The following is a 24,473-nucleotide window of genomic DNA, read 5'->3' as shown; positions in this document are numbered from 1 at the left end:
GTACATTTCAAAAATGATATTTCTTTTTTTTTCAAATTAAAACCAATTAAACCAAACATAACAATTAATAAACACTTCTTGAAGCATTTCAACGAATATTATTCAAATAATATCTCATAATATCTAATTTAATTGCTATTTGGTTTTTATGTTTGCAAGTTTTGGCTTGCTCAATTTTTGTTTATTGTTTTTTTAGAACCAGTGAAAATTTATAAACAACAGTAACATTATAGTGCACTGCCTATTACCAAAATATTTTCAAAATAAATATGGTAAAACTAACCTTTGACAAGTAAAAACAAGAAAATGTGCTCAACTGTGAGATACCCGCTACTTATTTTCAATAAAACCATATTCCAAAAATATGCCGAAAAATACGAAAATATACTGTAGGCTATATTCGGTATATCGATTGATTCAAAATATAGCAGATTGTCAGCTAAATCAACTAAAACCCAATTACTGCGGGCGTTTTTTTGCCGTTTAAAATTATTTCTTAAATAACTTATAACATAACTCGCAACTAAATTTTTAAGAATCATAAGAAAGATTTGTCAACGACTGTTTCATTAATATTTAAGCTAATGTCACACAATTTCGAATATTGTCAACACAAGTAGACAGAAAAGATAATTGGTTACATATTAGAATATTTATTTATTAAGTCTTTGAAGAAGCACCGTATGAATCAGAAGTTTAAGACTCAATGAACAGTATTTATCTGAAACAACAATTCATCAACAAAGCGATGCCGTAAGCGAGAACAGCTCACCAAACAGCTGCTCGAAGCAGCGAGCAGCGAATCTGTGGAATTTCCCTTCAAAATATTTCCCATTGAACTCAAGAGCAAAAAGGATATTTTGAGTACTTTATTCGTTGGCGTGGTGAAACAGCGAAGCAGCAGCAACAAGAGAGGCGAAGAGCGAAACGAGTAAACGAGAGCTTCGTGTTTTCGGCTTGCCTGCTGATTTTGAAAGCCCCTTCCATTTCCCCTTCCCCACACACACGGACACAAGAGCGTGTTGAGAGGGTATGCGTGTAGCATACTTTCGTGCGCTGATTGTGTGTGTGTGTGTGTGTGTTTTTTTTGCTCGCATTAAAGCCAAATTTAGTTAGCCTTAAAGACGCGGCAAACGCAACGCAACGCGGCCACATTTGTTGTTTTGGTCGCCTGCGAATTTTAATGACTTTTGCTCGGCAGTTCGACCTGTTTTTCGCGCTCTCTGCCAAAAACATGTTTGCATTTGAATTTTAAATTAAACGCGCGGCACAAGCACAAAGCTGAAGCTGAGAATGACAGGATGTGGACACGACGGTTGAACATGTGAAATTGGCCAGCTTAAGCGAGCCGATTTCTATATTGATTTTGTAGCTGACCTTTTTGGTTTTTTTTTTGTTTTGTTCGGCTGCTGCTTTTTGGCCAATTAGCGTGTGTGTGACACAATGCGAGAATGGATTTAAGTCATGTCAATGCGGCGGCCAGTTTAATTGTGCCTCCAAATCCGCACCTGATTCTAGGCCGAGCTGTCAACAGCCAGGCATTAGATGCCACATACACACATTCCACAGCTGTTTCCATTGCCTGGCAGGTGGCAAGTCCCATGCTGACAAAAAAAAACAAGAAAACGTGTAAGAAAGCTACAGTCGAGAGTGCTCGACTATGAGATACCCGCTACCGATTTTGAATAGAAGAAAAACAATGCTGTATTCATAATATACATATATGCCGAAGGCCATATTTGGTATATTAATGAAATAGTTACTTCAATCTTAAAATATACCAAATTCATATACCGAAAATAGACTGAAGTATGCAGACGGCTATATTTGGTATATTGGTATAGAACTGCATTCCAAAATAATGTCGTATTATTCTTAAAATGTACAGAATTATTATACAAAAATACTGAAATATACCAAAGGCTGTATTTGGTATATTGATAAAGTACTACATTCGAAAATAATGTCGTGTTATTTTTAAAATATACCGAATTATTATACCAAAAATACAGAAATATACCAAAGGATATATTTGGTATATTCATATAGTACTACATTCGAAAATAATGTTGTTTTATTCTTAAAATATACCGAATTGTACCAAAAATATTATACTAAAATATACCAAAAAATATATTCGGTATATTGATATAGTACTACATTCAAAATATACCATACAGTACAAAATATACCAAATTGCCAGCCAAGCAACTATGTCTTTATTACAGTAGGCTTTTTTGCCATTCAAAATTATTTCTACAATTTTCATCTGATCACACACATTGTAAGTTGTAATACCCTTCTTCACTATAACGTAACGGGTACAAAAAGCAATGCTTAAATTGAATGCTAGTTGTATTCGCCCCCATTCCAATTCACATGTATTTCATTTTCTTATTTTGGGGGCTCCACACGACGCCAACTTGTTGAGCAATTAAGCCAACGCTTAAAGCGCCAAAAGAGCCAAAGAGCGAAAAGCTCGTATGAATTTATGTAAAACTGCAAATGAATATGAAAATACAATTGCAGTACACACAGCAAGCACCCCACAAAACATACGCAAACATTTGAAGCAAATCAATTTTGAATTGTTGTGTCAACTGTAATCAAATTGCAGTGCAAAAGCATTTTAATAATTTGAATAATATATTCGATATGTGCATTTCAGTTGGAAAACCAGTAGCTCTTTCGACCCTCATTAACATTTCGTTCAGACATTATTCATGAATGCATTCTGCATTCCCACAAACTTGAGCTAATAGTGTCGCCTCACAGCTCACAGCAGGCATATCAGCATTAACATACTTTCCCATCGAATCAGTTGATGTCACGTATTGTCATCTGAACTAGCAATATTTTGGGAAATTTCCAAAAAGTAGAAAATCCCATGGTTGAATTATAATTTGCAAGATATCAATAATATTCTCAGCACTTAATTAGTAACAGCACACTTTCCTTTTCTGGTTTACTGAAAATCTTTGCTTGTGACAGAATTCGGCACAAAATATAAAATATAAATTAATATAAAAAACTTCAAAACTTCATTATAAAAGTAGTTGAACTCTTAGAAACTTTATTCTTTACAAGAAAAATGAATGTTTTGTGCTAATGAACAAAAAATGCAGCTAAACGCAATTGTCAACAGCTTCAACGGTTGTTAAGTGTAATTTGCAACTGTAACAGCTGTCGTAAATTAAGAAATTGTATTTTTTATTAAACCAACTTTCTATTACAAAAGTCGTAATGGTAATGATAATGCAGCTAAATTACCTGTTGTTGCAACTGCCGTTAAGTGAGTTTTTCAGCTGCTTTTCGTAAATCAGATAATTATAAGATAGTTCTAAATTCATATATGTACACACATACATATTTGTAACATACATATTTGATGGAACTGATTTTCTGTTGGCTCTAGATCCTAAGGAAAGCCAACAATAATAGAAATAATGAAAAAGTTACTTTGGCACTTAAATGAAATTTTTAATTTTTATTAGATTTTTTTTAAATATATAATATTTCTATTTTTATATATACTACATTTTGTTATACCGTACATTTTGTTACTACCGTAAAGTAAATTGTATCTGCTTTTAATATTTTGCAGATATGTGTAATATACTAGCTGTAAATTTATAAAATAAAGTAAAAGTTACTTTGGCAGCTAAATACAACTTTCAATAGTTGCGTGTTAAGTGAGTTAAAGCTACTACAAATGTGCATATTTTTATTTAATGACTTACTTTCTACACTCTAGTCTCAAGACAGCTGAAAACTGATCGCCAGCTTTGCTATGGCCGATAACGTTAGCTATATTTTTGTCGCCTGCCGTTAGTTTTGTGGGCATCTGTTACACAAAGAGAGAGAGAGAGAGAGAGAGCAAGTTGGCCAAGGCAGCGGGCACTTGTTCAAACGACAACTGGCTAATATCCTTTTTAATCCCGTTGCCATAAATATACACATGTGGAGTGCCTAGCGAAGCATTGAAACTACACCTACACTAAGTGTGTGTGTGTGTGTATGTGTGTGTGCACATTGGTCATAAGTATTATTGGTGTTTGGTGTTTGGTATCCAGTGTGTTTGGCTTGTGTGTACTCGGTATTTGTTGCTTGCCTTTCGCCTTTCGCATAGTTTTCATAAATTTGAGACTCTTTCTCTCCCCTTCTCTGTCTCTTTCTATCTTGCAGTTGGTTTCTTTGTATGTGTGTGTGTGTTGTGTGGTGTCGTCAGGGCAATCCGCTTAATATAATTTTTCGGCATTACTTTGAGTATCCCGTTAACAACTCCACACACAGAACGCAACAACACCCGATCCTGGCTGCAGCTGACATACGGCTCGTTTGTGGTATGCGACTGTATGTTTGTTTGTTTGTGTGTTGGTGTTGGTGTATTGGTGTGTTTGTGTGTGTGTGTGTGTGTGTGCAGTTGAGTCGTGTGTATTTCGCAGTTACACGTAACAACATAAACGGCTTAAATACGCAGCCAAAAGCCGCTTAACACACAACTTTAGTGCGGTTTTTGCCGAAGCAGCGAATGCCAAATGGAATTCGCGGCTTTAATTGCAGCCAGAAACTTTTACGGCGAGTGGCCAGTCAACCTTCCCCCCGCCCTCTCTCTCTCTCCTCCGTTGAAACCACCAACAAACTCGCTCCATTCATAATCATGTTTTATGCTCGGCGACCGCACCAAAAAAGTAGGCAACGAATTCCGTTTCAGCTTCTGCCAAACTAAGCTGCCATCTCGCTCTCGCTTCCTTCTCTCTTTCTCTCTCTCTCCCTATCTTTTCTCTCTTTTCACATCCTGTTAACGGACACAAGCACACACACTTAAAAGCGACCGCAGTCTCTTTGCCCTTTTATATTTATTAGCTTTATGGTTCTTTTTTTTCCTGGTCAGGCATTTGAAATATGCCCACAACGCATGTAACTTGTTTAAGCCATGCGCCTAAAAGCTTATAACAAAATACAGTGGGCCAAGAAGCTTAGAAGCGCTAAAAACTTGGCAATTATCTTAAGCAAACATATCAAAGAAGTAAGAAAGCTACAGTCGAGTGTGCTCGTCTGTGAGATACTCGCTACCTATTTAGAATATAAGCAAACAGTGCGGTTTTTTCCTTAAAATATACCGAATTAATATACCACAAAAATACTAAAAATATTAATATAGTAAAATATTTTAAATTTACCATAAGGCAAAAAAATATATTATATATACCTTAAAAACATAGTGATATTAATTACAAAATATACCTATACCACAAAAATACTGAAAATATGCCGCTGGATACATTTGGTATATTGATGTAGTACTGCAAGGTACAAAATATACCAGATTTGCACATGTTATTACGTTTTTTGTCGATCTCGGGGCTTGATTAAATATTGATTTAATATAATATATAAGAAATGCTAAATTCTTTTTCCTAACTAAATGAAATGATATTTTGCACACTTTATAAGAAAACATGGAGGAAAGAAAATATTTCTGCCTTTTCAACTAAAAGCACTTTAAATTAATGGAAAAAAAATGAGTGACTATCAAATTTAATGTCGACTATCAAAATAAATGCGAATTATCGCCTAGTTAAAGTTAACTAGCTGAGCACATTTTCATTGCCATTGTAGCTGGCATCATTTTGCTGGTTGTTTGTTGCTTGTTCAAGATATATTTCAGTTCTCAGCCTCAGTTCAGTTTTGCTGTCCCACATTCAAATGCTGTCGTCAACAGCAACGAAGCTGCCACAAGTCAACCATGAGGCTTCTTCTTTTTCTCAGCCCCCCAAATCAACTCACTTTCAGTTCAGTTCAGCTCAGCTCAGTGTAAAGCCAAAGCAAAAAAAAGTTAAAAAGATAAAATAGTATAAAAATGCAAAACAAAATGGCAAACGACAAATATTTTTGCTTTGAAATATTTATTTGATTTCAACTTTTTTTCTGTTCTACTCAAAGAAATGAGCTGACAGGGTAGTCAAAGGTCGCAACTTACGATGGTATTTGTTTATGTTATAATTCATTCATCTTGATATACACAAAATAGCTACATCTATATATAGAGTATAGCTATAAATTTTAACACATATTTAGCGTTGGATATCTGTGAGTTTTTTTTATTCTAAGAAAGAAATAAATGATCTACATATATATGTATATCTGTCGAAATTTTTACATCTATATTTTGATAAGTATATTTAGTGATTTTTTTATTGGTATACAAATTTCATTAGCTAGTTTCTGGTTTCTATATACGTACATAGTTAGACAGAAGAAAATAATCTTCAAATCTTTGTCTAGCAACGCTACAACTTTGAACACATATAGAATTTTATTTATTTACAAAAGTAGGAAATAAACATAGATAAAACGATCACTTTAATTCTTTATCTATATACAATAGAAATAAATAATGGATATCTTCTAGTCACCATTTCTCTTGCATTTCAATGCTCAAGTTCCGTTTGCTCAAGTTTCCTCGCTTTTGTTTTACTATTTTACTATTTTATTATGACGTTTTTGTTGTCCTGGTTATTCTCATTGTTTGCTATACAGTTTTTTCTTTCGTATTTTATTTTTTTTCCCCTGTTATTGTCGAGATGTGTGCCATATTTTTTTTTACACAATAGCATGTCATTTACGATGTTAAGCCATGCATAGCAGGCTTTAAAGTGTACTATGAAAATAATATGATGGCAAATCCGCAGATACTAGTTTTAGCATATGTTTGTCTCGACTTGATTAAAACTGCACAAACGTTGCATGTTGTTGATGGTAAGCTAGACTAAGGTTAGGTGAGGTAAGGGTATTAAAAGTAGATTAAAAAACTCACTTGGCCAGCTGGAGTTGGAAGTCTAGACAAGGGATGAGAGAGTGCAATCCCAGTGAAAGTACGCTCGAGGATGTCAAGCGGCTAGTCTTTAATCTTGCCAAGCCGAAATGGGAGCAGCAAGGACAATGAGGCTGCAGGCTAGAGAAGGCAGTAAAAGACAGAAAGAAAAGGAAAAGGAGAAGGAGGTGGGGAGTATGGCGACAGGACGACGGGGCGCAAAAGCATTTTGTATGAGGCATTGTCACGCATAATTAAAATTAAATGCGCTTTTGGGAATAATTCAAATGAATAAACGAGCGTGGCCAACATGTGTGCGCTGCATACACAAAATGAGCTCTCGTTGTCTTCAACACACACACACACACACACACACACACACACACACACACACACACACACACTCGCACACACTCGAATTACCCCCCTACCCCTTACCCTTTTCGGCAACACGCGAATCTGTTTTGCAGCACACACATAGAATTTTCTAGACAGAGACACAAAACTTTAGAACTTTTGCTGGTGGCAAAGCAAAGACATTGCTTCATTTATTATGCGACTGATGGCCATTAATTTTGCAGGCCACCGAGTCGCTTGGCTGCTGACGCCTAAAAGTAGGCAGCACATGTTGCTCCATGTGCGTTGTCTCCATTTAAAAGTTGTCATAAACAACAAACACCGTATATCAATCCCTTCTCTACTACCTCCTCTACTACACACTTGAATGGACATGAGAATATGCCGAGGCAGTTCAACTCGACCAGTTTTTTCTGGGGGGTGGTCTACTACTAATTAATTCTACGCAAATGGGAAAGTTCAGCCCCTTCTTATCTAATTGCTCGAAATAGTTGAGCACATTTTTGTGATGAGCAATTTATGCCCAGACACGAACGACAACATGAAGCTGTCCGAACATTTTTAATTAAAGCAGATTCACCAGCAGCTTGACGTTTCAAACTTCTTTAATAATCCCCTTAATGAGTGAAATAATTGAAATTAATGAGCTTTCGATTAAAGTGCGTTTCAATCGCAAATTTCCATATTTCGTTCATAGGTCGATGTTCGGCAACAGGAAACTTATTTCCTATTCGGCGGCAAACATTTTCAATTTCTCTCCCACCGGATTGCATAATGGGCATAAACAAAAGGCAGACAACGTCTCTTCTCTGATAATAGAACTGGCAAAGTGAACAAAGTTCTATCTGGGATCTGTATTTGTGTGTGTTGTGTGTGAAATCAGTGCAATGCACGCTGCTATTCTTTGCAGCCTATCTTGCGCTGTCGGATGCTGCGACATTGTTGCACACACACTCAGCAGATACAGCACACAGACGTCACCTACTTGCAACACATTTTGCCAAAGCGTACCAAACGCGGCATCCGAATGACAGCAGTGACAGATGCGACAGCTACAACTGTTTGTGCGGCGACAGTGTGGCCAGCGTTTTTATTGTCATTGCTACCCAGTCACGAATACGAGTATTGCAACCGCGGGTATACTCGACTTTAGAGTTTACTGAATTTATTTATTCTCATAACAAAATTTGAATATTATCCAGTAAAGAGAATAAATGTTAATTTCGACTTTGTTCGATAGCATTCTAATAATTATAAAACAAAATTTAATGTTTTATAAAAAATTAATCTAAACATTGAAATATATATTTTTTTGAATATATATTAGAGTTAAATTTAGTTATATAAATTAGAGTTAAATTTACAAAATTAAATATGAATATTGTATTAGAATAAATTGAATACAAACTTTTTAAGTATTACATATTTTTGATTTGAATTTAGATATAAAATACAAATTAACTAATATATATAATATACGCAAGTTTATTTATAAATTTGCATTGTTTAATGATTATATAATAGAAGGTAGGAAAACAAAGAATACATATAAAAGAAATAAATTATTTATTTGCTAGTCAAGCCATTAATCTAATGCTGACGGATCAAAAAGTTGACGGAAGTTTGGCAATGTAAAATTTGGCAACATTGCAAAATGAATTAATCTTAAAAAATCATTTTTTTAAGAGTTTAAAATTTCTTAGCGCTCATTAAGTGAGGTTGCTATATATTCTACACTAACAAATTATTTTTTGACAGTCAGTTCAAACACTCGAAAGTGTATTTTTTCCACAGGGTATAAAGAGGTCAAGTTGCCATGTTCCGCTACATGTTTTTAGGTATGTCAGACGTATGTTTCACCTTTATCACTCGGTTTTAATCGACGATTTTTGTTTCACTGTTTCATCGTTTTTTTCTTTGCGACCAATGTGGAAATTGAAATGGCGGATGATGCCTCTAAGCGGAGCTTTCGTCGCGTTAACGCGTTGCACACACACACACGCACACACACATGCTATTGCTTATGGCTTATGGCACTAATGTTGCCACTTTCGGTGCTCTACTCTGTGCTCGGTGTTTGACTGTGTCCAATGTGCAATCACTAGCAACTGGACCGTTGGCATTGCAGATTTATGAGGCCCATTTATGGCCATGGCGGTCACATAAAGCGTCAACCTATTTCCCCAAAAAGCGTGAGCGAGATAGCCTGTGTAAGTGAAGCGAAAAAGAGAGAAAGAGAGCTGAGGAATAGATGAAAGCATTGCCAATTGACAAACAAAAATTTCATAACAATGTGCGCACGAATTGAAGGACGACCAATGCCACTTGGAGAGGCAAAGTGTCGCTGGCACTGCCAATGCCAATGCCACTGCCACAACGGCTACAAAGTTGCTTTAACACCAGAAAGCCGTTGTAAAGAGACCAAAACTGTAAAACACTTCAACACCGATCAAAGTGCTGATGGAAGGTTCGCAATGTGAAACTTGGCAACATCGCAAACTGAATTAACTTGAATTAATCTTAAATAATGATATTAAAATTGTAATGTTAGCTAACATTGTCTTAACAATTTTTTTTATGCAGAAGTTTGGCAACATTACAAATCTAATATAATTATATATATAATCTTAAAATTAAAAAAAAAAAAGTGTAATATGACAACAATGCATCTTAATCATAATCTTAATTAAATATTTCGAAACGGTTAAAGTGCGTTTTTAATTTAAAAATTTACGATTTATAATTATGAAATTCGGCAACGTGGCAAAACTAACGAAACTGGGATTGATTTTTAAATTATAATTTCAGCCAATAATTTGCAAAGTTTATTTCTTAAACCAATCATTAAAATAAATATGAGTTGGACATTGTCGCTTTGTTTTGCTCAGCATTCATTTGCATATGCTTTGTCGCTGCTGTTGTCGCTGACTTGGTGTTAATAGTGAAGCTCGGCAACGTCGCAGCCGTAAACGCTTTGGTATATACGATACTATATTGTACTCTTTGCTCCATGAAACTTTATTCATTCGGTATTCTTTTCGGCACAATTTCCTTGCCTGTTTTGGCCAGAGAGCTCTTTGGCTTGGTTTCAGTTTTTGTTTGCTTTGCTGGCTGCTTGGTAATAAACTTGAATTTTATTGTTGTACAAGAATGTTGCAATATGCTTGGCCATAATTTCACGTCTTTCACATTGTTGCCAAAACATTCAGTAGCCCCAGCCGATTTTGTGGTTTTTTGCTTAACGCCTCTTTTGATTGCTGTTGTTACGTTTTTGCTTCTGCTGCTGCTGCTGCTTCTGCTTCTGCTCTCGACCACATTTAACTTTGACATTATGAAAAGTGACCTCGAGCCAAATGCCAAAAAATATATCAAACTAAATGGATTTGTTCGGCCAGCGGAAATCCTTCACTTTGTAGTCGAGCAATCGATTTACTTACGAAATGATTAGTATTTATAAAATAAAACTAATTCAAAACAGGATTTCAAACTTTGCAAGAAGTAAGTATTCTTTCCATATTTCTTTCTGCTAAACAAATAGCCGCACAATTTTTGGTTTGAAGTGGACGAGCACTCAGATTTTTATTCAACAAAAAAAAAAATGTTGTTAAATAATAATCATGTTACGATAAGATGAAAGCAAGCGAGTTAGAGAGAGGTCAGTGCAGGGCGCATTGCTGTCTCAAGTTTAATGCAACTAATTTAAAATTTATGATGACAAAAATGTGTTGCACTTGAGCGGCTGCTGCTGCTGCTGTTGCTGTTGCTGCAAAAAGTTGCAAGTGCAAAGGCAGCAGGCAACAACAAAAATAGAAGCACTCATAAAAAACATAGGGCGGAGGAGGGGGGCGACAAAAGGCAAACAGAAAACTGCAAACGGCAAAATGGCAAATGGTGAAATTGCAAATGGCAAATGCATAAAACACAAATAAAATATTCATTGCATACTTTTAGTCATTGAGTTGTTGTACATATATTTTTTTCATTTTTGGTGCTCTGCTTGGCCTCGTTATGATATTTAAACACCCTGTGAGCCGTTATAATAATATTTACTTTCATATTGATGCATTGCAATATTGTAGGGTATCTAAATAGTCGTTCATGTATGCTTTGCACTGCATTTGGCACATTTTTTATTCATCTTGGGCTGCTTTTGCACAACATTTGCTGCCAATTAAATATTGAAACTGAGTGCAACATCAGGCAAAAGAAGGTGCATGCTTTGGCTTTTGTCCGTAAACGAATTTCAGATTTCAGCTTTTCAGTTTTTCCGTTTTCCGTGTTCCCCGTGCTATTTTCTTTTGGCCCATTCAATTTTCCATTTTTTTTGCTTCTTTCATTAAAAACGTCACGCGGCAATGCACAAAGCAAACGAAACGAATGCACTCATTCAGCTCTCTCTCTCTTTCTCTTCCTCTCTCTCTCTCTTGCTATGGCAAAAATCAACAATAGCTTGCAAACTTTGCATTGCATGGCAATAGGCGCCACACACACAGAAAGAACTCACTCACACACACACACATCAACACCTGGCATAATGAATGCAACAATGCAGCTTCCTGGAAGTGAGCAAACTTTTGCAAGAGGTCAACGCAGGTTACTCGTCAACTTCTTGAGCAAGCAAAAAATAGCAAAAAAAAAAAAAAAAAGAATGACGAATTTGCTGCAGCTGAGAAGCTGTCAAAATGCTGCACAATTTGTACAGCTCTGACACATTTTCTATAGCACTGAAATTGAGCCAGAACTTGGGAAATACTTTGTCATCGCATATTGAATAGTTTTATTCACGCCACAATTTATTATTAATTACAACAGTCCAATAACTGCAATTGATTAATTTAAATCTAAAATATACTGAAGCATCCTTAACAAGTAACTCGGGCATACTCGACTATGAAATACCCGATAACTTTTGTAATAAAAGTAAAGTAGTTTGGCATTATGCTTAAAATATATCAAATTAATGTACCGTAAGTATACTAAAATATGCTAATGGTTATATCTGGTATATTAATATAGTACTACATTTAAAATATACTATAGACAACAAAATGGTAAGCCGCATTCTGCCTGTTACATACATTTTCTGCAGGCACATACTTGGAATACCCTTCTGCCCATTAGGATAACGGGTATAAAAACAAAGACTAATTTGCTGCAAATTATGCAACATTTTGCAGAGCTTCGACACATTTTCTATAGCACAAAAATTGTGCCACAACTAGAAAAATATTTTGGCATCGCATATTGAATAGTTTTATTTACGCCCACAAATTATTATTAATTACTACATTAGAATAACTGTAATTGATTAATTGAAATGTAAAATATATCAAAGCATCCCTAAAATAGAAAACTGCACATAATTTATGTAAAATATTTCCAACATATAATTATTAATTTCGTTTAGAGCATTGGACTAGCTGCAAATGATTAATTTATTTCAATGTAAAATATATTAAAGCATCGATAGAAATGTTTGGTCGAAATTACACACACATTAAATTAATTTCCAAACACAATTATTCATTTATTTTACAGCATTCTAATAAAGCTGCAAATGATGAATGCTAAAGAAATATATATTGAAGCACAACTTATTAGAAATGTTTTGTTAAAGTTTTGAAAGCAACTAAGAAACTGACAACTAATTCATGGAAATAATAATTCATCTATTTTGCAGAAAATGAAAATTTAAATCGATTGAATCACAACTAGAACTTATTAGAGCATTCGAATCTAGTGCAGCAAGTGGAAAATTTTACATAAATTCATTAAATTCCTACACAGAAAGAAAAAATCTAGCTTGAAAAGTAGATTGGAAATTTTGATTTAAGATCATAAAATAAACAATCTGAAAATAAGATTTTTAAGTTGAAAAAATCTGGAACCAAGATTTTTATGCTAAATTTGCATTTGAAGTATTTTTTAAAAAATTCTATTTTAATACAAAAATCTTGTTTTAAAAATGGTTTATTCTAGATTGAAAAGAAGATTGCAAATCTTGATTCAAGATTAGTTCGAAAGAATTTAAATTTAAAATTGTTTGATCTTGATTTTTTTTTGTTTAAATTTGCTGATTTTAATATTCTTAAAACAAGATTATAATCTGGAATTTATTTAGAATTTCGACCATGATTTAAGAACAAACCTACATACTTGGTTTAATTTTGACTTTATATAATCATGATTCAAGATTTTATTCTTGATTTTAACACGTTTTTTCTTTCTGTGTACAAACAATTATTAGTTTCAACTAAAGTAATATACTTGTAGATTAATGCTTAGTAAAAATTATTCAAGCAGCAATTGTGAAATATTTGGGAAACGCCACATAAATTAATGTATGCTCAAAATGAAAGCAAAACAAAGAGCGAGCAGCAACTAACACAATGTTATTATTATTATTATTGTTATTTACATGCTGGCACACCACATTTAAGAAATTATTTTATGATTATGATGCATCCGTCAAAGTGGATGCAAAGACTAGTACATCCCAGATTGGCTGTGGAAAGTCGGTGTCGGTGTCGATGTCTGTGTGTGTGTGTGTGTGTGTGTGTTTGTGTGTGTCTGTGTCGCTCAGCTCATGCATTATTCAGGCAGCGAAAAATCATTGAAGTGTAATTAATTTATGTCATGACACATGACCGTACAATGTGCAGCATGTGTTGTGTGTGGTGGTGGATAGATGAAAGTAATACACCGTCTATAGTATGTAGCTCACATTTTAATAATTCATATATAGTTTTTGCATTAATGCGCCGCCGCTAGATGGCGCTGCCAATAAGCCTAATGACAATGCCGAAAGGCCAATGAGGAGCCGCTCTTCTCTGCTTTGCTCTGCTCTGTTGATGTTTCTGGCCAAATGACTAATGACTTAATTAGCCTAATCATTAAAGGACTCACACACACAAACGGAGAGTGAGAGAGAGAGAGAGAGAGAGAGGTGTGATTATTTGTGGACTCATGGCGAATGTCAACAGACATCTGCACTATTTCCGCTACAAATTAACCATAAGTTGCAAGCAAAGAGAGGGAGGGAGCGAGGTAGAGAGAGAGAGAGGGGGGAAGTAGCACTTCCGGTTGCCACATAGTCTACTTTTTGGTCTAATAATTGCGCCGTCGTAAAAATGTTTTAACCATGGGCCCCATAAATCATCATTAAGCACAAGATGTACATTAGTCTCACACACACACACACACTCAGACACTTTGTTAGCGTGTGTGTGTGTAGTGTGTGTGTAATTAATGTGTCTGTGCGTCAGTTTGCCGCATGTTCTTTTTTTTGTGCTCATCTGTATGCTCACTTATTAACTCATTTACGCTAATCAACAAGTCCCAAAGCGTCCGCATCAAAAGCGCCTCCCCAAAAACCCCGTTGGTTCTTTTATGAACTGGTTCAACTGAACCGAACTGGTTCCACAGTCAAATTAAGAGAAGGAGAACAACAGAACATCTGTTTTATTATGTTCATATTCACTCAGGCATTTTATAACGCGCAGCTCGTAAAATATTACCGCTTGAACCTGTTCGTCTTAGGTATCGAAAGAAAGTGGTTCATAAGAACCTTTAATAACTTCTCATTAAAATTATTATGAATAAGCGCCTATAACTTCTATAGATGGGCAGCATTTTCTGCATTCAATGAGCAGTAGCGGAAATTCCAATTTTACGCTCGAACCGGTTCAACTTTGATGTTAGAATCAATAGAAAGAGGATAATAAAAACCATTTACTATCTTGACATTAAATTATTATTATTATTATATTATGAAGATGTTATTATGAGAATATACTCGTATAGTACTTTAGTAAGTAGTAAACAAACGAAAAAAACCGGTTCAAGCCGAAAGAACCAGCACAAGTTGTTATTTTTCGCGAAACTCATATAATAGTCACACCCCGTCACAAACAATCTTTATTCACTTGACATTAATTTTATTGTGAAGCAGTCAATAATTTTTATAGATGTGCATAGCATATATAAAAAACCGGTTCAAGCTAGCTGAACCGATTTAACATCTTTTATAAATTTCACATATATTTTATAATGAAGCAGTGTCTATATGAAACCGGTTCAATTCGACTGACACTTTGGGTATTCAATACCGGAGGTATTATAATTTAAAATTTTAAAATTTAAAACAAACAACATATAGTAAATGTTAGAAACCGGGTTAAGCTGACTGAACCGATATAAACAGACATTTTACAATCGAACCGGTGCGACCTTAGCTTAACAATCAATAGAAACCGGTTCAACAACATCCTTTTATAAACTGGCACTTTTGCATTTAATATCGTAAATATTAAAATGTATTAAAAAGTATAAAATTAGAAAAATATAAATGAAAGAAACCGGTTCAAGCTGACTGAACCGATATAAACAGACATTTTACAATCAATCCTTAGCTTAATAATCAATAGAAAACGGTTCACCAACATCCTTTTATAAACTGGTTCAAGCTGTGTGGCACTTTTTACATTCAATACCTTAGATATTAAAGTGTATTAAAAAGTTTAAAATTAAAACTAAATAAAAATGAAAGAAACCGGTTCAAGCTGACTGAACCGATATAAACACATATTTTACTATCGAACCGGTGCGACCTTAGCTTAACAATCAATAGAAAACGGTTCAACAACATCCTTTTATAAACTGGTTCAAGCTGTGTGGCACTTTTTACATTCAATACCTTAGGTATTAAAATGTATTAAAAAGTTTAAAATTAAAAATCAATGTAAATGAAAGAAACCGGTTCAAGCTGACTGAACCGGTGCAGCTTATTTGCAGATAATGCTGCAGTACAGCTAAATAGTTAAACAGTTCAATAAATAAATAGATGTGTTAACGACTTACCTTCTCTCTCAGCATATCACGTATACGCCCCGCTTGATTCTTTGAGCGATGCAACTCCAGCTGCAGCTCCAGACAACGCTCCTGCCAGTTGATCTGCGGGACAGAGAGAGAGAGACAAGAATGCTTAAGCTTGCCATCTGCTAGCAGCTCGCGACTCTCGAGACTCACCTCGGGCAACGCTTGGCCATAATTGTTCAGCTGATGCACGTCGAGATGTTCGGTGAGCGTGGAAAAGTGCGGCCACGGTGCATCGGGGGCATCGAGAGCGGCGCAGACCGCATTGGCTGCTGCGTTGGACTGCGTGCAGCTCTGCAGCTCCTTGGCGCTGGGCTTGGCCGGTATGGGCGGTGGGCGTGGCACGCGACGCGGCATCAAACGCGGACTGTTGGGGGCGGTGGAGGCGGCGACGAGACGCGCCTCATGCAGCTGTGCGGCACGCGTCAACGGCATCTGGCCGCTGAACGATGTGGCACGCTTCGCGAGCAGCGGCGAGGCATGCAACGACTGAGTGCCGGAGCCAGAAGCCGAACCCGACGCTGAACCAGAACCGGAACCGGAACCCGGCAAATGTATGGGTAGCGATGGCGGTTGTTGCAACTGCTGATGATGTTGCAACGGATGATGATGTTGCAGCTGCTGTTGCTGCTGCTGCTGCTGGTGGTAATAGTGTGAGGCATGCTGCGATGTGGCAGTGGGAAAGGTGTGCAGATAGCTGGCGCCATCTTGCGGCCGTAGAAAGTAGTTGTGCGTATGCGTGTAGTACAACGTCTGTGTGGCAGCCACGCCCAGCGTGGGGGCGGGCGCGGGTGTGCCACGACCCGATGTCGATGCTGAGGCACTTGCCGACGGCGATGGCGACGATGACGCAGAACGACGTCGCTGCTCCGCTGCCTGTTGCAGCTGCTGCTGCTGATGTTGCTGCAACTGTTGTTGCTGCTGCTGCTGCTGTTGTAAGTTGGTAAGCGTATCGAATATTTGCGATAAACGACCCAAAGGCACTTCGTCAGACATTTAGCCGAGCGACAGCAGCTGCAAAAAAAAGGAAAGAAGAATTTGAGTAAAGCATTAAATACAGCAAAGAAAATCTTAAATTCTAAACTTATTTTCTCTAAATATGTCGACTTGAACTCTTTTCCTACATATGATTTTAATAAACTGGAGCAACCGTTATCATTTAAATTGCTTTACTATTTCTTTGAGCATTTTTGGTATTTGCACTAAAAAAAAATCTAATTTGAAAAGAAGATTGCTAGTCATGATTTAAGATTTTTTCCAACTTAAACACAAAAAATCTTTAAATATGATTTTTAGGTTGAAAAGATTTCAAATCACATTTGTGTGCCATATTTTTAACATCAAAATCTTAATTCAGAAATGTTTTATTCTACAGAGAAAGAAAAAAAATCTAGATTGAAAAAAATCTTTATTTCAGACTTTCTTGATCTTAAAAACAACAATCTTGAGAACAGATTTTTGGGTTGAAACAATCATAAATCAAGATTTGTAAGCTAAAATATCTAATTTTAACATTAAAATCTTGCTTGAAGAATATTTTATTCTAGATTGAAAAGAAGATTGCATATCGTAATATGGAACCGATCTCAAAAAAATTGAAACAAGATTTTTAGGTTAAACAAAATCTGTAATAAATGATTTGAAAACACGTAGTAAAATAACAAAACACATAAATCTATTTTAATTTTAAAATCTAATCAAGCAATCTACATTTAAGATTTATTTAAGATTTTGGTTTCATGATTCAATTTTGAGATTTTTTCATTCTTTATTCAAAATTTTATTCTTGATTTAGCACGTTTTTTCATTCTATGCATTGTTTCTACTTTCAAGCTTGTGATTTCCATAAGTTTTAAATAACATTTTACTATCTCAAGCAGATTTAGTTTAATGCTTAAACGAATTAATTAAATTAAACAAAATACTGCCCCAAGTAGACCACGATAAACTTACGAACTTCGGCTAAAATCAAGTTAAAAAGTTTTATTAGACAAACCATAAGTTAAGTATGCAATTAAAGCTTTATTTATAATTCAATTAACTGTTTTGTTAATATTATAAAATGTCTCTCTTATTACTAATACTAAAGAGCGGAAAAAATATATTCTTTTTGAATTTAAATTAATCATCTTGATAACCTGCGGCCCAAGCTCTCTAATCTTCAAACATGTAGACTATGAACAGTCTAGCGGAAGCTCTTGAGACGCTCAAAAATGTGACTCGAAATTTGCGAACTTGATTTGGCTTGCGTGCTTATCAAAACGCTGCTTAATTGTTGATAAGCTGTTACGCACAAATCTCGCTCTTAAATTGTGCGTGGTGTGGCTTTGATTACAGTCTGCACAATGTGGCGGATGAGTAACGTAACGATGCTGTGGATGAGCTTGAGTTTTGGCAAACAATCAGCTGAGCTCTCTGATGATGAGAATATGCAATTAAATTGTATTTTTTTCAAGATTATGTATTTGCTTATAATAAGTTCTTAATATTATACTTATTAATTAAGTTATAAATCATACTGTAAATTATAAATACATAATGTAAAACTCCATTATGTATAAAAACTTTTTAAAATTATATGTAATCTAATTTAAGACTGTTCAGCATAAGCTAAAAATATAAATTTGTATATCAATATACTAATAATATATATACTAATATAATATATACTATACTAGTATATCAATATACTGAACATATGCTTTAATAAATATTTTATATGGTATATTTCGTACTTTATGGTATATTTTGGATGTAGTACTGTAGAATGTTGTATATCAATATACGAAATGTGAGCTTTGATATATTTTAATAGTTTTGCGGTATTGTTTTGGTATATTTGAAAAATATATCGCAGTCGAGCACACCTGACTGTAGTTTTCTTAGTTGTTATTGCTCTTAGTTGTGTATTTTGTACTTTGGGGTATATTTCAAATGTATGTAGTACAATATTGATAAATGTAGAATTTGGTATTTTTATGGTATATTTTAAGAATATTGTTTTATTAAAATTGGGTAGCGGGTATTTCACAGTCGTGGACATTCGACTGTAGCTTTCTTTCTTGTTTAAAAATTCAAGAAATTCCAATTAAGCAATCTAATGGCAACTCTTCTGAGAACCTATATAACCTCTATAAGGCTAAATGATACTATATCGAATATAAACGTATCGTTTACAAGATATTTAAATGATGCCCATACACACATACATATATGTCGTATAGATGTCTAATTTATAGCCATCAGTAGTCGCCTCAACAGCAGACGTGCCGCAGCAAAAACAAGCAGACAAAATCAATGCGAATGTCCGAATCTATGAGCTGCTAGTTCTCAGTTGAGTTGGCCAGTATGGATATCAACGTGTGTGTGTGTGTGTGTTGAGTTGAGTTTTTTGGTTGGCAAAAACGTGGAACAACAGGTGCGCGAATCTGGGGCGTCAATTGGCATTACGTGTGCGCAATGTTAAATGAAAACAGTTCAAACAGTTAGAAGCGCCCAACTAACTACATATGAGTTTTGCCTTTGCTTTTCGTTTCTCCCTTTTTCCTTTTCCCTCTGGCTTTTGCTTTTGCTTTTGTCAACTGGCCAGAGACCTGGGCGATGGCAGCAATTATGGCCAAAGTGCTGGGTCAACTTTGTTGGCAGTAAATTGAATGTGCCATGAGATTGACAAGAACAAAAACAACTAAAATAAAAACTTGACATTCCAGCATGTGTTGGAGTAAAATGGAGTTTAGTTTTCGGCAAAAGGAATGTTGCTGCTGTTGCTGCTCCACTTCAATCATCAAAGCGTACAAAGTCTTTCATCTTTTGTGCGGTTTGCCAACGACCAGAAATTTGTCTGAACCTCAAAAAAGCAGACTTGTACCCTCCTCCTCCGCAGTAAGTTCAAGTCGTCGCTATATGTACATGCAGGTTACAACAACTAAACTAACAGCTACACCAACCAACAGCAATAGCAACAAGAACACATTCAATGCATTTGCCGACTTTCTTTGCTTTCGGAATTTTTGTGGGTAAAAGCCTGCAGCTTCCAGCAGTTTTCAACATCCTTTCGAGTGCAAGAAAGGATACCCAGTCTTTTGTGCCCCCGCTCTGTGGTGTGGTCGAAGACGAACCGACGACCAAAGCACATGGCACAACTCTCGGGGCATTCATGAGAATTATATTCAAATTTTGTGCTGATTACGAAGACGATGACGATGACGACAAGGACAACGGCAACGACAACGACAACGACAAACTGGCAGCTGCCCATGAAATTGGAATTGGAATTGAAGTTGAAGTTGAAGTTGAGAGAGAGAGAATGAGAGTTTTAGTTCAACTCATCGAGTGCCACTCAAATGACTGTGCGTATGTCCTTTATGCATGTGTTTGTGTCTGTGCGTCACTACACTTCATTTTACAAATTTTGATTAAATTTAAGTTGATTGAAATTCAAATTCCGTTTTTGATTTGACAAAATGTGCACTTCAGGGCACCGTTTTCATTTTGCTTCTTGTTTGAGAGTGAGCAAGAGGGAAAGAGAGAAAGTTCTAAGTGCACTTTGCAGCAAATTGTTGCTAATTGAAGTTTGGCAACAGTGCACTGCAGCGCACAAAGGTTCTTGAAAGCAGCTAGGGCAGCAATCTTCTAGTTGTTTAACTAACAAATTGTCCCAATACTCGTTTTACCCTTTTACAGCTTCGTAAACAGTATAAGCAAATTAAGTTGAAGAATTTTGGCAAATTGACTGCAAATGTGAACAAAGTACTTGTAACTCGGATTAAAGAGATTTCAAGTGATGGGTTAGTCAAGCACTATCTGCATTCACGCACTTGGAAAATAATTTAGTTTAGGTGTGAAATTAGATTCAACTTGCACTTTAAATTTCTTGATAACAATTTTAATATACGGAAATTGGAAAGGCAACATTGATGTGCTCGAAGTTTGACCGCAAAGAAGCTAAGGATCACTCAAGTTGTGAATTACAAAAATTTCAAATGCCGCATCAAAGCTCAACAATGTACTTCAAACTAAGCGACAAGTCAGTGAAGTTTAACAGCAATGCAGCTGAAATGCAAATCGGCAACCGCGCAGTGAAGCTTGACAACAGTGTAGACATTGTAAAACCACTGTGAAATTTGGCAACAGCGCATGCCATCATTTGACAGATCTATTGGCTTATTGGTATTTGCCAGCAAAGTTGAATGAACTCATTAGCTGCGACAGCACTTTGAAGCTTTCAAATCATAAGCCGCTTAGCAATATGTAACTAACAGATACAGCTACTTATTTTTGTAGTAACTACAAGGAGTATCTGTGTTTGTGGCTCGGCTTAATATGGAGTTACACATACTCACTGGCAAATGGAGTTACACATGAACATCGCATATATGTATATAGAGAGTCAGCTGGATAAGTGCAGTTCCTATTTCAGACAGCATTGTCTTGTGTTTGCTCATAGCTTGAAGCAGGGTTTTTGGTTTGGTCTGCTTAGCTTTACGTTCTTGCAACACAACTCGCTAATGCACACACATGAGCAGCACAGCAGAGCAGAGCACATCAGAGAACACAGAGCTGAGTAGTCGGTGGAGTAGTAAGTAAACTAAATAAGTAACATATAAGAATGGCGGCGGCAACGACGCATGAAAACTCACTCAAATAGTTAGCAGACTTGTTTAGTTGCAATGAAGTGTGGCATGTTGCACAGCTACGCTTACAACTTACACACACACACATACACACATATATATACTCAGATCCAGACCCAGGAGCAACAACTACAATTACAACTACAACTAGAAGAGCAAAAGCAAATTTGAGACCCCTCTAGACGACAGTTAAGCTGCTCTGAGCTCAACCCAGTGCTTCAACAAATATTAGACAATGTATTTATGTATTATCAACTCTAAGTGCGTGTGTGTGTGTCTGTGTGTGTGTATGTGTTCAGCAGGGATTGAGTTCCCAATAGTCTCCGACTCGGGACTCGGGAATGTAAATTCCACAACTGGAAACATCGATTTGCACAAAAACTTTTGTCCAAATAAAGATAAGCCAATAGCCAAAAGAAGCAGATTGTGTCGCAGAGCTCTGCTCTCAAATGAAAAGGCAAAGCTGCATTAAGTAAATAAAAACAATTGTATTTCTTAAAGGATTCAAAAGCCAAAGCATGCTAGAAATGCTAAATATAATGTCATAGATGCGACTGATTGAATTTTCTTTGACTATAAAAATAAATTTAAAATTGGCAATTAATTTGAAAAAAATTATAACAGTTTAAAAAGTATCAACAACAAATGTCACAAATATATTAAATATATTTCAAAAATTAAAATTTGAAATTCATAAATTCAATAAAGTTTAAGAATTAATTAATAGACACTTTGATAGTTGATTTTAATTAAGAAATTGATAAATACAATAGAAATGAAACAAAAATATTAATCACGTGCAAAAAACCCATTTTATTGCACGTGAAATTGATCAGCTAAGTTAAAAAAAAACACAAAATATTCATATAAATTAATTAATTATTATAGAAAAGTAATGCTGAAAAAAAGAAAAAGAAATGTAATGCCATATAAAGGATATATGGGAATATAAAAATATATTTATTAGTCAATAGCTACAATCGAGTGTACTCGACTTTTAGATACCCGCTATCCATTTTGAATTGAAACAAAACAGTGTTAAAAAAAAACACAAAATATTCATATAAATTAATTAATTATTATAGAAAAGTAATGCTGAAAAAAAGAAAAAGAAATGTAATGCCATATAAAGGATATATGGGAATATAAAAATATATTTATTAGTCAATAGCTACAATCGAGTGTACTCGACTTTTAGATACCCGCTATCCATTTTGAATTGAAACAAAACAGTGCGGTATTATAGCTCAGAGAAGCTGGGTCCTGTGATTTGAGATATTCAAAAAAAAATTGGTGCCCATTGATTTAAATCGTTTGCCCATGTTTGCCCAGGAAAAATTTTTTTTTGCCCACCCTTAGTTTCGAAATTATGAAAAAATTTTTTTTTTCGAAAATTCAAAAATTTTTTTTTTCAAAATTTTTTTGAGGAAATCGCTTTAAAATCGTTTGCCCATGTTTGCCCATCTTTTAGTTTTTCGAAAAAATTTTTCGTTTTCGAAATTTTGAATTTTGAAAAATTTTGACATTTTTTCGGCATGAATGACTCAAACTCGATAGCCCACACCTCGAAATTATGAAAACTAAAGCTCTACAACGGTCGCCTTAAGTGTTTTCAAGTCTGCCCATATCTCAGAATTTCAAAATTTTGAAAAATTTGAAGGTTTTCAACTTTTTTGATTGCCCATACAAATTCATCGTTTGCCCAATTTTCAAAGTCTCAAAATTTTGCCAAATTTCAAAATTTTTCAAATTTTTTGACTTTTTCAGACTGCCCATTCGCTATTTTCGTTTGCCCACCCTTTAGAATTTCAAAATTTTGCCGAATTCCAAAAATTTTCATACTTTTTTGATTTCAGCCTATGGCCCATACAAATTCATCGTTTGCCCAATTTTTAAAGTCTCATATTTTTGCCAAATTTCAAAATTTTTCAAATTTTTTTGACTTTTTCAGACTGCCCATTCGCTATTTTCGTTTGCCCACCCTTTAGAATTTCAAAATTTTTCCGAATTCCAAAAATTTTCATACTTTTTTGATTTCAGCCTATGGCCCATACAAATTCATCGTTTGACCAATTTTCAAAGTCTCAAATTTTTGCCAAATTTCAAAATTTTTCAAATTTTTTTTACTTTTTCAGACTGCCCATTCGCTATTTTCGTTTGCCCACCCTTTAGAATTTCAAAATTTTGCCGAATTCTAAAAATTTTCATACTTTTTTGATTTCAGCCTATGGCCCATACAAATTCATCGTTTGCCCAATTTTCAAAGTCTCAAATTTTTGCCAAATTTCAAAATTTTTCAAATTTTTTTGACTTTTTCAGACTGCCCATTCGCTATTTTCGTTTGCCCACCCTTTAGAATTTCAAAATTTTGCCGAATTCTAAAAATTTTCATACTTTTTTGATTTCAGCCTATGGCCCATACAAATTCATCGTTTGCCTAATTTTTAAAGTCTCAAATTTTTGCCAAATTTCAAAATTCAAATATTTTAAAAATATAACATAAGTTGTGTTTTCAGACATTTTCTCGCCCTGCGATTCGCATGCGATTCGCCTGCGATTCGGTTGCGATTCGGTTGCGATTCGGTTGCGATTCGGTTGCGATTCGCTTGCGATTCGCCTGCGATTCGGTTGCGATTCGGTTGCGATTCGCTTGCGATTCGCTTGCGATTCGCCTGCGATTCGGTTGCGATTCGCCTGCGATTCGCCTGCGATTCGGTTGCGATTCGGTTGCGATTCGGTTGCGATTCGCCTGCGATTCGGTTGCGATTCGGTTGCGATTCGGTTGCGATTCG

At 35.4% G+C, this 24,473-nt stretch overlaps 1 protein-coding gene across 7 annotated transcripts in view; it reads right to left on the bottom strand.

Annotated features, from left to right (window-relative positions):
• The window catches only part of LOC133849420 (uncharacterized protein CG43867), a 184,522-nt gene that overhangs the window by 130,952 nt on the left and 29,097 nt on the right, over window positions 1-24,473 (bottom strand). For all 7 annotated transcript variants that reach the window (XM_062285486.1, XM_062285487.1, XM_062285488.1 and 4 more), the window contains exons 2-3: window positions 16,202-17,062; window positions 16,034-16,126 (exon numbers count right to left, since the gene is read on the bottom strand). In XM_062285486.1, the coding sequence (XP_062141470.1) occupies window positions 16,034-16,126; window positions 16,202-17,044 (936 nt within the window). In that variant the 5' untranslated portion in view covers window positions 17,045-17,062. The remainder of the gene's footprint in view (window positions 1-16,033; window positions 16,127-16,201; window positions 17,063-24,473) is intronic.

The sequence above is a fragment of the Drosophila sulfurigaster genome, chromosome X (genome assembly GCF_023558435.1).
Source record: "Drosophila sulfurigaster albostrigata strain 15112-1811.04 chromosome X, ASM2355843v2, whole genome shotgun sequence".
NCBI lineage: Eukaryota > Metazoa > Arthropoda > Insecta > Diptera > Drosophilidae > Drosophila > Drosophila sulfurigaster.
The sequence above is the reverse complement of the archived record's forward strand: the minus strand, read 5'-3'. Positions and strand labels throughout refer to the sequence as shown.